At 41.2% G+C, this 16,417-nt stretch overlaps 1 protein-coding gene across 2 annotated transcripts in view; it reads right to left on the bottom strand.

Moving 5' to 3' along the window:
* FBN1 (fibrillin 1) overlaps positions 1 to 16,417 on the bottom strand; it is a 275,481-nt gene that overhangs the window by 136,808 nt on the left and 122,256 nt on the right. For both annotated transcript variants that reach the window (XM_032624190.1, XM_032624189.1), the window contains exons 7-9: positions 15,248 to 15,445; positions 11,727 to 11,852; positions 3,231 to 3,356 (exon numbers count right to left, since the gene is read on the bottom strand). In XM_032624190.1, coding sequence (XP_032480081.1) covers positions 3,231 to 3,356; positions 11,727 to 11,852; positions 15,248 to 15,445 — 450 coding nt within the window. The remainder of the gene's footprint in view (positions 1 to 3,230; positions 3,357 to 11,726; positions 11,853 to 15,247; positions 15,446 to 16,417) is intronic.

Raw genomic sequence — 16,417 nt, 5'->3', positions numbered from 1 at the left:
TAATCATTTTACAATTTTTTTTTTTTTTGCAGGAGAGCTTTTGTTAAGAATACACACATTTACACAACTTATAATTGTAAAGAAAACCAGTGGGAAGAGTTGTGAAAAGCAGGAACCATTCAGGGGAATTGACCCTTGGTCATGCCAGCCTGAAGTCTTCCATGTCATCAGATGGTAGTGCCAAAGGAAGTGGAAAGGAAATCATCTGGTGCTGGATCGCTTTGCATAGAGGGTAAGGGGTGGCTTTAAAGTAATCTGAAGATCTATGGGAGCTGAGGGAGAAGCATGGTAAGACTTAGAGGAGGTAAATGAAGGTTGGAGAAACCTTAGACACCTTCATCTATTTTAAATCTGCCCTGACCAAGACATCTGGCAGAAAAGGAGTAAGAAACTTTCTTCCTTTCTCCACTTCTGAATCACTTGGCCTTACTCTCAGGACCCAGAAATCACATCACGTCAAAACAAATATATGATGGATTAAATATCAATAGGTGTTTGCAGGTCATCCTAGCCTGTCAGCAGGTCTCCCCTAACCAATCACTAACATTGTTGGGGCCAACCAGCAGCTAGGAGCTGTGAGGCCCAATCTAGGTACCAGACATCTCTAAGAGTCCTGGGAATTGATGAGACAGAACACACTAATATGAAAAGACAGCCTTACACAAAGTATTATAGAGTGCCAAACGAAGATCACAAAACCAAAAATAAAGTGCAATAATTCTACCAGCACTTACACGACAAAGGCAGTGTTAGAACTGGTGAGATCTGAGGGTCGCAGAATGCGGTAACAGAAGGTAACAGTTTGGATATCATGGTTAAAAGAGATGTATAAGGAAGATACCACATACCACTATCTACACGTGGGGTTTCCTATTGGTTAGATTCACTAATTCCAAATAACCCACTTGCCAACAAACCTTGGATTTGTTTAAAAGTCGGAGACTATACATATTTTCTTGCCACTGGGGATAATTTTGGGGGTCTCTGTGGTTTACCATGGCAGGCAGTAGGGAAGGCAGAAATGTCATTGGGATCACTTTATGTAAGTTGCTAATTATGGGTCTCATAAAGTTCCAAGGAAGGAGGAACAGTGCTTGCCTAGGGGTATGGCAAGCAAACGTTTACTGCATCCGACAGTCACTGGGAGGAAGCAATGGGCGGAGTCCGGACTGTAGACTCAGCCCAAGTTGGAATCCCAGCTCCCTCACTTAATAACTGCTTAAACAACTGGAGCAAATTATTTATCTAAACTTCCTAAACCTCAGCTTCTTCCCATCTACAGTACTGTTTTGAACCTTAAGTCAGATAATTTCCATAAAATACCTCACACCGAGGAGGTGACCCAGGAATCTTAGTGCCCTTCTTTTGTAAAAAGTTAGCGTGGGTATATTAGGTAAAAAGGAAAGAACTTTAAAAATGTCAACTTTCTGATATGTAAATGTGTTAAAAGGATTAATCATTTTAATGCTGTTTGGGGATCTCTTTGAAGGTTAAAAAAAAAAAATCTACCTATTATCTGGCCAGGAAAGGATTTCTGCTACGCGTATCCACCGGAGGTCATGTGTTAATTGGGACAGTTTGGGGAGAAGAAGGAGCTACATGAACTGCACCTGCCATCCTTTCACTGCAGTTCCAAGATCTATGGATAGATTCTGGAAAAGCAGGCAATCCGGGCGCCACCGACCATTGCTTCTAAGGAAAAGTCCAGATATGTTTCCCTCATGAGTTGTACTTATTCAAATGTCAACGGAGAGACTGCCCTCAGCTTTTATTATGTGTGACTAACTAAAAAGGAATTCAGAATTTCAAGTGCAATTCTGTTTTGGTCTGAAATTCATGGCCTGTGGTGAGGATGTGAAGCTGGCGTGTCTTTGAAACTATGGGCCAGAAACAGACATCAAAAGATAGCCTTCACTTTCCTCTGAGGCCTTCTGCCATAGGCTCCTCAGCTCGGCCCTATTAATAAGGGATTAGTTATTTTGATAGTCAACACATGCTTACTGAGTGCCTACTACATGCGAGGAATTGTGCTGAGAACCACCAGGAATATAAGGCTAGCAGTTATTGTTCTCTAAGGAGAATTACAACTTAATTACGGAGATAAAAACATACAGAAACACAGAATTTCCCTATAAAACCATTTCTAATAAGATATCCTTAGGTTCGGGGGGGAAACTGCTTTCAGGTAAGCTGATCTGGGACACCTTCAAAGATAGAGAACCTGAGTAAGAGTGTGAAAGGAGGCTTGCACTGGGGAACGTGTTCTGAGTGGTGCAACGTGAATGAAGCAATTGCTGTGAATGGCCTGTTCGGGGGTGAGAAGCAGTGACTGTGCTAAGTCAGCAAGGTTGGGAGGGGTCACAGAGTGAAGCTCCTTCTCTATCGGGCTGTCCACTTTTGAACTTGAACTTTATTCTAGAATACTGGACTTTGAAGGAACTCTTAGCAACCATTAAATCCAGCTATTGTCAGATCTATATTTTTGAACAACAGAACCACTTATTTAATTGATATTTTGTAATAGCAAAATATGGATAGCCTAACACCCACCCAGATGTAAGCCTAACACCCACCCAGATAAAAGCAAAATTGCCTGGCGTGTGTGTATGAAGCGGGAGGGGAAGGCAGGAACCCTTTCCACTCAGCCTCCCCCTTTGCCCTGTCCCCCTCTCCAACCCTAGCATCCCTAGAGGACTTTGCAGCACCTGAAGATTCCATGGGATATAGACTGAAAACCACTAATTTCCAAATCCTAATGGAAAACTACCAGAGGTTTTTGAGCAAGAGAGTTATTTAATCAAAGCACCATTTTAGGAAGATAAATCTGACAAGACGGAATGTAGGGAAGCCAGGAAGCAGGGAGAGCAATTAAAAGATTATTGCAGAATTTCAGATCTAAATTAACATAGGTCCTGGGAAATGACTGAAGGTGGGGGTAAAGAGAGAGAAGAGTCAAAGATGGCTTCAAGGTCTGACGGTCACATAACTGCAAAGTTAATTTTAGACTGAGTTTATCTGTAGGGTCTCCTGGATCATCTCTTTATGGGAGGCAAAAATCCCAAAACAAGACCACAGTTGCCTCTGTTCTTCAAGAGGGTGGTCAACTATTTAACAGACTTCCATAAAAGCACATTTTACCTCAAGTGAGAAATTATATGTCTCCCTTAGAATGACGTCTATTATGGAACTGATTTACATAAACTGTGTATGATGTTTATAATTACACCTACCTATGCATCTGGTACCATCGGGAGAGGTGTAAAAACCGGGGGGACATTTGCAAAAGTAACTGCTGACTGTGTTTGTACATTCGCCCCCGTCACAGATTCCAGGAATAGTGCTGCATTCATCAATATCTGGAATGAAAAGAATAGTTTCAGTATTTGTAGAACACAGTATAAAACCGTTCATCATTACAAGAATTCAGAGGTAACACCCATCAAATCATGTTCCCAGAAACAGCAATCTTTAGAGAATAAAAGCTGCCTATAAAATAGTTAATTCAAAGAATGGGTGTTTCTTCTCTCAAGACAGGTTTACCCAAGGAATTTACCAAAATTGAAAGATTAGAGCAAAATGAGAGAAATTCTGCCTTTAAAATCTAAAACTGTACTGTTGTTTCAAGTCCCTACAGCATGCTAATATTCCAAACATTTTGTTTAAAATTTTGTTTTCCCTTTTCTCTTCGTGTTCTGCGCATTCAGTTAAGCTCCCTTTCTATCCACTGTATATTCTGCATCACTTCCTGCATTTGTTTTTGAGCTGATTTTCCACAGATACTGAAATCCTACAGAGGAGACCACGTGGTCTGACTGCTGACCAAGACGCGGCTAACTTGGTAGTCTCAGGGGCTCCCAAACTGCCACTACAATGGTTCTCTCTGGGTTCAGAGAGTGAATTGTGGTGGACGCTGAGATGCTTCATCCAACTCCTCTGTCAGGAAATGACTTGCTGTCCCAGATCTGGGAGTTCTGCCAGGAGATGGCCTCCAGCTCTCAGCTCCTTCAGGGACCCCTTGAGCAGCCTGAGGGTTACAACCTTCCCAGGCGCCCACATCCACCGACTGATTGTGCAGGAAGGACAATGGTCTGGTCATCTCGCCCCAAAGGGTACAACTCTGAAAACCACTCCAATTCCCTGTGGGGTCGGCTGAGGTCAGAGTTGTGGTTAGTCCTCAGCGTCTGAGGAGGCCACTGGGTCTCCTTAAGGAAGAAGTCAAAGTCACTTAGACAACTCAGACCATTTCCTTCAAGGAGAGCTTTTCAAGAGCCACAATCAGACACTGGCAGTTGTCGACAGATGTGGCACCAGTGTGGGGAGAGAAGAAACTGAGAATGTCCTGCTTAGGTTAAAAGTGAACTCAGGGCCCAAGGTATCTACGTGGCCTCTTCCCTAAGACAAGTGGGGCTTTCTGCACTGACCTAGGGAGAGGGACAGTCTGACCCAAGCCTCCTGGAACCATTGCAATGAATGGCCAGACTGCCAGTGTGGGTAGTTTAAAAATACGAACTTTTCTTCTCTAGTTAAAGTACTGCTCTTCACTGGTAAAACAAAACAGAGTTCTAAGTGGACCAAAATAGAGTTCAAGTGTCTTCTGACTCAAGTTCACCCTGTTAGTCAAAAAGACAGCAGTGACACTGTTTCTATGCAGTTTAACCTTTTTAAAAGCAAAACCCCCATTCTTCTAGGCTAGGCTAGAGGCTAAACCAAGCAATATGTCACAGCTTATGTTAGGGTCAGTGCTAACCCAGACAGATCGTCCTTGTGAAGCTGTATAAGGGAAAGGTGCATATTCTGCTCCGACAGATATAAACGTCACTGTGGAGTCAGTGAAAGTCAGGCAGAGAAACAGCTAAGGAGAGAGCCTCAGGGTCTAGAACTTAACCTAACCATACTCTCAAGGCTCATTTTAAGGCAGTTCTTTAACATCGATCCTTCTGTATTTACCAGCCCCACTACTACCTAAAACCAACAAAAAGCCAAACAAGTACATCAAAGAGCCTGGAGGACCTGACAACGTCATCTAACAAGAGAGGAGGTTATAACCATAACACAAAGGTATTAACACAAATGCACCTTTCTCGAAATGTCCCTAAAAATTGATGTCTAAGTCACATGATGCCTATGAAAAATCATGTGAGCAGATAGAGTCTACTGAAAGAAACATTCTTCTACTTGTTTGTATAAATGACTGCTGTCATCCTTTTTAAGGACACTTAGTAGACATCAATATCCAAAGAGGTTATTTAAGTGACAGCATATATCAGAAAAAAAAGTTATTTAAAAACAAGAATCTGGGACTTCCCTGGTGGCGCAGTGGTTAAGAATCCGCCTGCCAATGCAGGGGACACGGAGTTGGTGCCCTGGTCCCGGAGGATCCCACATGCCACAGAGCAACTAAGGCTGTGAGCCACAACTACTGAAGGCTGTGCACATAGAGCCCGTGCTCCGCAACAAGAGAAGCCACCACAATGAGAAGCACGCACACCACCACAAAGAGTAGCCCCTGCTCGCCGCAACTAGAGAAATCCCGCACATAACAACAAAGACCCAACACAGCCAAAAATAATTAATTAAAAAAAAATAAAAATAAAAACAAGGATTAACTTAGGCAGGGTGGAGGAAACATCTTCTTTCACATGCTGGCTACGTTAGATTTGGACCCTTTACTGAGGATAAGGAGAAGAAGAAGAATTAATATGTACTGAGTGCCAGGCATTGTCTAAATGCTTTATGGGTGTCAACTCATCTAACCCTCACACTGTAGCTACGATCATAGAACCTGATTTCTATAATTCTGGTGCCTAGGCACAGCTCTTGCATTCCACTGAGGCCTTCAGAAAACTGGCACATGTAAAACCTGAAACAAGAGCAAAAAGGTTCGTGTATAAAGTGATGTTAAATCCAAGTCTTCAACCGCCACAGGCTGGGCAGGAGGAAGGGGCAGGGTTTCCACTTAGGGTGCACACCTTCAAAGGTCAGCAGGTCAGGAAACACAACGTAGAGTGTACGTCCCTACTTGTCACACAGATAAAGCTAAAAGCACCAGGCCAAATTGTTCAATTTGAAGGAACTTATTAAATGGCCCCTTCAAGGTCGTCTCCTCAGTGACACACCCTTTCCCTTTCCATGTCTAGGGCCTTTCTAGTTTCCTGAACCACCCTGCTTCTCAGTCCCATCACTTCCTAGCAAGGGAAGTGAGTTCTGATTGCACGAGCAGGCCATGGTGGGAGTCCCTGACAATAAAAGTCTGGAATAAAGCATTTCAACCACAAAATCACTTACACTCTGAAACTCATTCATACTAATCTATTATTTTTCCAGGCTCTTAGCACACTGTGTTTGTCACCTTTTAATAGAATGTCAGGGATCCTACACAGGAGAGAATTTGAGATCAGTGGATTTCTCAGCGTTTCTGTAAGTCAGTCTGTATCAAATGCCACTGTCAAAGTAAATCCGTTTGAGGAGCCTGGTGGGGAGTAGAACTTGGCTGGGAAGAGCTACTTTTGTGCTCTGAACACTTCCCCCTGTTTCCTTGGGGCAGGACAGAGCTGCTGGAAGTAGCTATGCCCGTGGTCTCACTGGCTTCTTGCTGTGGACCTAAGCAGATACACAAATGGTAGGTCCTTTCCCTCCTGATTTGCTGCCCTGTCCTTTGTTCTTCTTCTTCCTTCTTGTCCCTCTGTCTCATCTGCTCTCTCCAGGCATTCTTCCCATCCCTTGGCCTCTTCCCTAACCTGGGGCTCCTCTAGCAGGAAGGGAGGAAGGACTGTGGAGGGCCGATGGGATAGAGCTGGGTCCCAGTTCTGGGACAGGCATCCCTGGGACACCCAGCTCTCCAGGAGCTCCATCCAAGATCATGGATGTTGACATGACTGACAGACGGGGGAAACCAGTTAACCTGACCGTCTAGATCGCTAACAAAGTGAGAAAAAAATCAACTAAAAATTGTGGCAGCTGTTAAAAAGCAATATGTGATACTAATAATTATAAATGCCACCGAGCCTGTGAGACTATTATTATTGCTTTATTAGACACCTGAAATCCAATGTAAAATATGTGACTAAAAAACAAACAAGCTGATACTTCAAGTCAGGTTGAAAAAAAATCAGCCTTATTACCAGTTTATAGTCACACCACGCATGCCAGTTTGCATGGTTTCTTATTCATGTAGCCCCAGCTGTCCGATCCCGACTGAGAAACAGTGAGAAATGTGGAGTTGGAGGCCTGATTGCAAAACTGGAAAGAACTCCCAGATATAAATGTGTTCAATCTCCTCATCTGAAAGTTGATGTAACTCAGAGCTGGTAACTGACTTATCCAAGATCACACAGAGGATGAGGGACATTGCCAGGATTCAGCCCAAGTCTACCTGATTCCCAGGGCTCTTGTGCCTATACCACAGAGATTCTGTTCAGCAGTTGGATAGGAGCCGGTGACCTTGAACAGTGAATCAGGGCCTGCACCAAACCTGCAGAGGATGGAGCCCCAAGATAGCAATGGGTTAAGTAGCCCCAGGAATTCTCCTTGGTGTCTGGCAGGATAAGCGTCCCTGATAGCAAGTAGCCATCAGATAAATAGGCCATTATTTTAGAAAAGGGAAGCCTTAAAGTTTTTTGGCTTACATAGGAGGGAGAGATTAGATTTAAGAGTTACATTTTTAAAAAGTCCTTTGCATCACACAGTATTGTAATTGCCAAAGGCTGGGCTGGTGTTAATCTAAATCCCAAAATATTAGTGGTTAATTAGGAATCCAAGGGACTTCTTCCAGAAATAAAACTTAATCCTTTAATTACACGTTTTATTTGTTAAGTTCCTTCCACAGTAACCTATGCAAATATGGACTTGGTTTCCAAAAAGAAAAGGCTCGTGTGTTCTTCCAGGGGGCACACTCCAGAGTCACTGGGAAAATCAACAACGAAGGTGGGCATGAACTCTGCTTCCCTTTTTCTCAAGTCACAACTATAAATCTCAATCTTTTTCTTCTTAAATTTATGAAAATTTAATAATTTTTATTTAATCGCTTCAGCTCGCTAATTTACATTTCAAAGGTACCTAAGTTGCATGTGTTGATATAAAACTAGGTACATGATATTTTCAAAAAGTTTTGGGAAAAGGGGGACATTTTAAGAAGTCAGGGAGAATTCTGCAAAAGGAAGATCTCACACAAAGCTGCTTTCACCATCACTGACGGCGTGAAGGTAAGCATCTTGTAAAGTGGCTGAAACCAATTTTTGATTGAGTTTTTAAAAATTATTCTGGGCTTCCAGGTACCCAGTTCCTTCCTCTCCAAGTCAAGAGGGAGATACATTTAAAAAGCCATTCAATGAACTGGGAGATTGGGATTGACATATATACACGGCTATGCATAAAATAGACAACTAATAAGAACCTACTGTATAGCACAGGGAACTCTACTCAAGGCTCTGTGGTGACCTAAATGAGAAGGAAATCTAAAAAAGAGGGGATATATGTATACGTATAGCTGATTCACTTTGCTGTACAGCAGAAACTAACACAACACTGTAAAGCAACTATACTCTAATAAAAATTTCAAAACAATTGTAAATCACCAAACAAAATGAAATAGTCTATCTCAAGTTAAAAATAAAGCCACTCGGGCTTCCCTGGTGGCGCAGTGGTTGAGAGTCCGCCTGCCGATGCAGGGGACACGGGTTCGTGCCTCGGTCCGGGAGGATCCCACGTGCCGCGGAGCGGCTGGGCCCCTGAGCCATGGCCACTGAGCCTGCGCGTCCGGAGCCTGTGCTGCGCAATGGGAAAGGCCACGGCGGTGAGAGGCCCGCGTACCGCAAAAAAATAAATAAATAAATAAAAATAAAGCCACTCAAAGTAATGGCAAGGGTGCCAGAACCACTTTCCCAAGGGCACAGAACCCCACCGTGGCCTGACCATCTTCCTAGAGCATATATCGGCTCTTGATCTCTGGGGTCAGATTTTCTGGAATTCCTTCTATTGACCGCCTGGAGATCACCCCAGGCCCAAAGTCATGCCATTCCCATGGTGCGGTGGTGGAACTGGAGAAGGGCCAGGAAGTCGAAGGAGGGGACCCACTCACCAAGCATTCTCAGGGGACTTTCCGACTGCTTTCCTACCAGAGTAAGGCAGGGCAACAATGCCCAAACCAGTCTCCAGGCCAGAATAAATGCAGTACTAACAAGACATTCTCTTCCAATATCAATTTTGCATAGAAAAATTAAAGGGAAGGGGAAAAACCCATCATCTGAATTTAATATAACAGGAGATGGGAAAGAGAGAAAAAAAAAAAGGTCTAGCCAAAAGTATTCTGTTTTTATCTTGCTACTGACTTCAATATGTAGCCGGAAAAAAAAAAAAAAATTGTGGAAAAGGATTAAGTAATTTTCAGCCTGAATTTCTGGTCCATTGGTCACACTACTATAATAGGTTTCTTAGCACTAATAAAAGGATTTTGAATCACTTTTCTTTCAGTCCGAGCATTAATTCTGTGCATCTTCTATCTAGTTCACAACGAGAGAAGGTGAGAAATCCTGACTGATGTTAATTGACTGGTCTGAGTGAAAGAAAGTGTCACAGGAAAACAACTCTAGTTGAAACTAGAAGCTATCATAATTCCAGAAAACACAACACAGACTGGACAAGCCATAGGAAGTATATTGCCCTAAATCTTGAAGCTGACTACATCTCTTGAAACTGAATATAGTAAGCTGAGAAAGCCTCAAAATGACCCATTGTTGATGTAGATTTTACATGCAATAAACCTTAAGAGCTTATTAATGTCATAAAAGATATGTATGATAATACCTGGAAATCTATACCATAATATTTTAAATATTTCAAAGTATTAGGAAATAGAGTTATTAAAGTAGAGGTAATGGCCTGCATCCAGGAAAGCAGACAATATGGTACAACAAGCACCAGAGTGTGAATCAAAAGAAGTAAATTTTATGTCGTATGATATTGTTTACATGTGGAACCTAAAAAAAGGATACAAATGAGCTTATTTACAAAATGGAAATAGAGTCACAGATGCAGAAAACAAATATGGTTACCAAGGGGGAAGGGGGGAGGGATAAATTGGGAGATTGGGATTGACATATACGTACTACTATATATAAAATAGATAACTAATGGGGACCTACTGTATAGCACAGGGAACTCCACTCAATACTCTGTAATGACCTATATGGGAAAAGAATCTAAGAGAGTGGATATATGTATATGTATAACTGATTCACTTTGCTGTACAGCATAAACTAACACAATATTGTAAATCAACTATACTCCAATAAAAATTAATTTTAAAAAAAGAAATAAATTTTAGCAATGTCTGATGACCTCGGTCAGGGCGCTTAACACACCCAAGACAGTTCCTTAATATATAACGTAAAAGGGTGAAACCAGGTAAGTTCTTTGCCCTTACAGTATCAACATTCTCTACTTCTAACTTAATCCACAGTATAACTTCTAAATTACATTGGCCTATAGAGAGTCAATTTTATTGTTCATTGAAACTTAAGAAGCCCTACATCCTTAGAAAGAACTTAAGTATTTTTCACAGCTACCTCAACTGTTTATAACATGTTCAAGAACATATCATTATAAATTATAGGATGATTAATAACTTAAAAACAACTCTAACCCACAAAGATAATTTTAACACAGTTATTCAGTTTCAGGGCAAGTAGATGTTAAACTTCTTAAATGTAATTCAGATTTAAAGCTGCCTTTTGCACGTATGATATACCCTGGAGATCAACAAAGAAGATTAATGATCCAATTCCTGACAAATAACTTAGAATGAAGTATTCCTCAGTGCTAGGGTTTAGGAATATAGATACAACAGCAACTGCTTTCAACAAAAGTGCTTGCATCTAAATGAAATCTTATATCACCCCAAAGACAATGAGTTGAGAATGAAGGAAAAAGTTTTCTCTGCTAAGCTTGATGAGAGATGTTGCCTTAAGAATGCTGTTACATTATTTTCAGACATTACACATATAAGGTACGTGAACTCACTAAAGGAAAGAATTCAATGCTGCCTAGTTACTTCCTGGATGTTTCCCTCTCATGAAACCAATATTTATTACACTTGGAAGCCAGGGCTCTTTTTGGCAAATAGCAGAAGTGGTGAATATGAACACATTCTCTGTACACACATTTTTAGAAGCTCAATCTATAAACTAAATGCAAATATATAAATTTACCTCAAGTTATTTTTCTGTTTGATTAACATTAAAAGGTTTCCATTTGATAGGCAGAAAAGGAAATCCTAAACTTGTACTAGGAGCATAAATATAAGGGTTAATAGATCTCTCCAAAGGAAAAAAAAAAATCAAACATACATTTTGACTAGAAAAACAACAGATGATATGTCATTCTGAATGATACGTAATGATCAAATTTAAATTCGTGTCTCTAGAACTATACAAAAACATGTATCTTGAACATCTTAACCCAAATATTGGTTCAAAAATATTTCATGTTTTAATATTTAATTTGATTCAGATGGATCTCTTATTTTGGGTCTATAAAAATGGAAAAAGCTGCAGGCTTTTTCTGGTTCAATAGCAGAAAGGCATATTATTCCCGGTAAGGATATTATACGTACACATTCACAGGAATGACAAAGACAGAAGGATTTAGGAACAATTTGCAAAAAAGCTTGTCACTGATTTGGGTTTTGCCCGCCCCTCCACCCCTTAACTGCAAAGCATGATATTTCTTACCTTCACATTTTTGTGACACTTCATTAAATTTGTGTCCAGCAGGGCATTTGCACTCAAAAGACCCAACAGTATTAATGCAATTTCCTCCTTGACAGAGCCCAGGGATGGCCTGGCACTCATCCACATCTGTTAGATTTTAGAAGCAAGGGATGGGGCAGGGGGTGGGGGAGGAGAGATTAATATGAAATTCATTGCAGAAGAAAACATGATCGTTTGCCCACAATTATATTATCACATTTATATCAATGAGCTATTTGTCCATCACAATATTTGGAACATGATGAGAGACACCGTTTCTCACAATTACATTATGCGAAATAAATTGAGTAACATAACTTGGTCAATAGCGTTCTATTGGAAGTCACAAGTATTCTTTATTTTCCTACCTTCCATCTTCCCTCATGCAGAGGAGAATGCTGGTACTAACTTTTGTGAGTTTTATTATGCATGCTGCAAAGTACAAGGTTACTATGATAAAATGACTGACAGTAATAACTAGAGGTATTCAAGAAATGCTTACAATCAAAACGTAACACATTTCTATAATAACACTGTCTTGAAGAGTTGTATGGAGTGATTCAGTTCAAACAGAATTTATTTGAATGAGATCACTCAGACTACACGAGACAGCTAATGCTTTTACACAAATGAGATGGAAAATGTTCACCATAGATTCTGGAGAATTGTCTTGCACAATAAAAATTAAACAACACAGGAAATTAGGCCAAGAAGTGAGAGCAGAGCAGCCGCCAGAGGGAAGATATTTAAAGGTAAGTCGGATCCTGTTCCAGCTCAGCTTAACACTTAAGGCCATGCTAAGTCCTAGAGGAGTCTACCTGACCCCTCTACTCTCTGAACTCATCTCCTATCCTCCGCCCTCTCTCACTCCTCTCCATCCACAATAGCTTCCTTGCCATTCCTCAAATACAACAAGGTCGCTCCTGCCTCAGGGTTTTGCAGTGATGGCCCCCTGCCTGGACTACTCTTTGTAGAGCTCATGGTTCACGCTGTCCTACCCATCAGATCTCTGCTCCACTGCAGCAGGGGACCCTCCCAATGCCAGTCTAATAGCAACGCCCCCCTCGCCCCCATCACTCGCCACCCTTCTTTACTCTGCTCATTTTGCCCCATAGGACCAATCACTAGCTGACCTAATAAATATGTTTGCTTTGCTTCGTTCTATAAATCAAATGTTTTCAATACAAGATTCCAGGGAGCAGGTTCTTTGTCTGTTTTGTTCACTGCTGAATCCCCAGCACCTAGGAAATAACTATGGTCCTACATGGAACCCCAAATATTAACCTTCCAGGAACAAAAGTAAACATTCCAGGCTCATTAGAAAGATGTTTATAAAAGTACATGTATTCTCTCCATCTCTTCATCCATAACACACAAAATTCTGGTTTAATAAGAAACCCCAGGGAGGCAGTCTAACTTTTCTTCCTCTGGGTATTTTTTAGAAATCGTACCATTTAGTTTTACTCTTCATTGTGTGAAGTGAGAGAGCAATTGCCAACTGTAAAATCTCTAATAATCTGTGTTTTTGAAACAAGCTGCCATGCAGGAAAAGGGGTACTAATTTAACAACAAAAAGTATCACTTTTGATACTTTGGTACAAAAGTATCACTTACTGTTTTACATAAAATGTCCTGGCTCACAGATGAACGATAATATGTGAGTATAATTAGATTATGTTTTACAGCTGATCTCTATTTTGTCTTACACCAGAATTTTCCATTCTTGCTATGTTGAATATGTTTATTAAAATGTTATTTGAAATTACAATTGGACATAGAAGCAAAACTAGACAGTCTTGTTGATCATGATTTTTGGCCAACAGGAAATATATACACGAGGGCACTTCTCCACTGGTCATACATTCCAAGGCTGAAGACAGACTAAGTTCCTTTTTGAACCCATTGCTCACAGCCCCTCACATGTGGCCGAAAGACTAAAAACACCAGCAAGGAGAGAGCACCCCAAGCTGATAACAGACCTTCTCTGAAAAAAACCAACCAAACATGAAGAATTTCATTCTCACAGTGGCAATATAACTGCCACTTTGATTCCATGGGTTTTCACAAATTTTCTTCTTATAAAAAAACTCTTTTTTCCATTGGATGTTGAAGAGTCAGGAAGGAACAGGAAGAAAATGCTGGAAAAGTCCAGGTTGTATGAAATGAATATCAAAGCTAAAGAGAAGCAGCTCTTCCCTCTCTCCCTCTTCATCTCTTCCCCTGAATTCTCTCAGCATCTCAGCCTCTGACTAGGACTCATGGGTGGCAGTGGAGTACCCGAAATCTGGCTTTCTGGTCACTCTCTGTGAGTTCATGGGTATTAGCTGACTTCAAAACACCATGGCTAAGAATTTTTTCAAAACTCCTTGAGACTTTCCAAGGATGAGAAAAATAAGAAGGCACCAAAGAAAAAGGGGGACAAAACTTACTCTTTATTTTATGAAATTGTACTGTTTACCCTTTTGTAATTCTAGGATTTCAAAGTGACTTCTTGCTGCTCCTAACATTCAGAACGACACGTTCAAGGGCATACAAAAGAGTTGCATGTTGTACATAGAAGCCAGGGACCAGGATCAACCAGTGTTTATCAGATATGAAATTTATTGAAGTATAATTTAATGGAGATCCACAGAACTGGGTGATTAAGCTCAAGTTCTGCGTTATTGCATATTACCCTTAGAATTAACATACAGAACAAAATCGAACTAGTATCTATTTGCCTCAGAAAAGCATACCTTGAATTTTCTCTAAACACTGCAACTTGCTAAAAAAGCACTGAAGATGTCTAAAGGAAACAGATACAGCCTGGGAGTTTTCAGTCCCATCAGTTTAGTGTGGAGCTGCCTCTGTTCACTTCCTCCTATTTCCTGCCAGACATCCAGACAATAAAAGAATTTGTACAGCTGGAAGGACAGGAGTAAAAGCCAAAAACAGAGTAAGGGCTTCCATGGGAGGCAGGAGAAGAAGCAAGCAGGCAACATCTGGGGATATTTAAAACTGTGAAACAAATCCTAATTTATTTCTGACTTGTAAAAAAAAAAAAAAAAAACAGAAAAAACTCCATAATGTAGCATGTAAAATGGAGAGAGGAACAATTTTCCTCAGGTCAACTAAGTACAATCCATGAGACAGAGGAACTCCAGCAATTTCAAATGAAGGGGGAAAAAATTAAGAAAAACAAACTACCTTATTCACAAATTTTGCTTTGTGTTTGTACACAGCATTGCTCTAACATAGAGCATTGCTCTAAACAGAATCATACCACCCCCGGGAAACACGTTTGGGGATGGAGGGGGAAACCACTGGCAAGGAAAAATCCAGGGGGACCAGCTGCTGTCTCTGGAGCCACGCTCCTAATGCCTAAGTTGGATATCATGCCGTCAGCGAAATCGTGAAGCTATGCCTCTGACACTGCTTTTCCATTCTCTCCAACTTCACTGGAGAATGGCTCTCCAGAGCAAATAAGATGAATCCATTAATAACTCCATCGGCCCGGGGTTTACCTTGACAGGCTCCTGTGCGGATATTTGGAATGAAGCCGCGCCGACAGGGGTGGGGCTGGGCTGGGCACATCTCACAGGGGTGGCCCCAGGCGCGGCCCACCGTGGCACAGCAGAGTGTTTTTGTACAGACAATCCCGCTGAGCTGTCCCTGGCACATCTGGTTGCTGATCACAGTAAAACACGGGCCTGTCCTGTAATCTGAAAATAAAGAAGGAGAATTCCATGAAAGTCCAGAAAAGCAGGAACTATCATGCAGAAGAACAGCTGGGCCTGTCTTACTGGACTCCAAGTTGCACAACGGTCTTCAGGAATAGAACCGCACATCACTGACTCCGTGTGAAGCCTTGGGCAGACCCTTCCGCCTCTGAGCCCCATTTACCTCACCTACGAAATGAGGATAAAAACACTAGTTCCTATCCACTTTGAAGATACTGTTGTCAGGATCAGATGAGCTAATGGAAAATACTTTACAACCGTGACATGCTATCCAAACATGACATCATAATACTATTTACACATTCATTCACTTAAGAAACTGTATCAGTGACGATTATGAATCAGCCCTTATGCTTGATATAGGTGCTTCAGTGATTCAAAGATCCCAAATCCCTGCCCTCATAGAGTTTACAGTCTATTATTATTTAGGTTGGAGAAAGCAAAGAATTTCAAAACTTGCAACGAGGCAAGTCATGGCACCTTCTTCTCTGCAGTTTCTTGAAAAACGGAAATGGTTACTTGTTTCTTTTGGATTGGGTCCACCTTATTTCAAATACAACAAACCAAGCAAACCAAAAACAAACAAACAAACCCCATTCAAAACAAAAAACAACGAGCAGAAAAGTTAGATATGCAAAAGACATCAGGTATTTAAAGAGTGAGGGCACTGATCTGAAATCACTGTATCCCTTGGGCAAAAGGATCATCTTAAAGCAAACAGGGATAAGCTAAGACCACAGGAGAAGTTCCATTTCCAAGTAGTCTCACCAGTACAAAATCTGTCTCCTTTTTTTTTTTTTTTTTTTTTTTTTGTAAAGGGGAGAAAGTCAATCTGGATTCGGCAGCCAGCAAACAAGAAAGATTAAGATGTAGTGAGGACCAAAGCCAAGCTGTCCCCAGCCTCCCCGTGGGAGAGAAATCTGGGCCATAATAACCCTTTCTGTTCTACAGCGG

This window comes from Phocoena sinus, chromosome 2 (assembly GCF_008692025.1).
Source record: "Phocoena sinus isolate mPhoSin1 chromosome 2, mPhoSin1.pri, whole genome shotgun sequence".
NCBI classification, from domain to species: domain Eukaryota; kingdom Metazoa; phylum Chordata; class Mammalia; order Artiodactyla; family Phocoenidae; genus Phocoena; species Phocoena sinus.
Note: the sequence above shows the minus strand (reverse complement) of the source record. Positions and strands in the feature narration are given on the sequence as shown.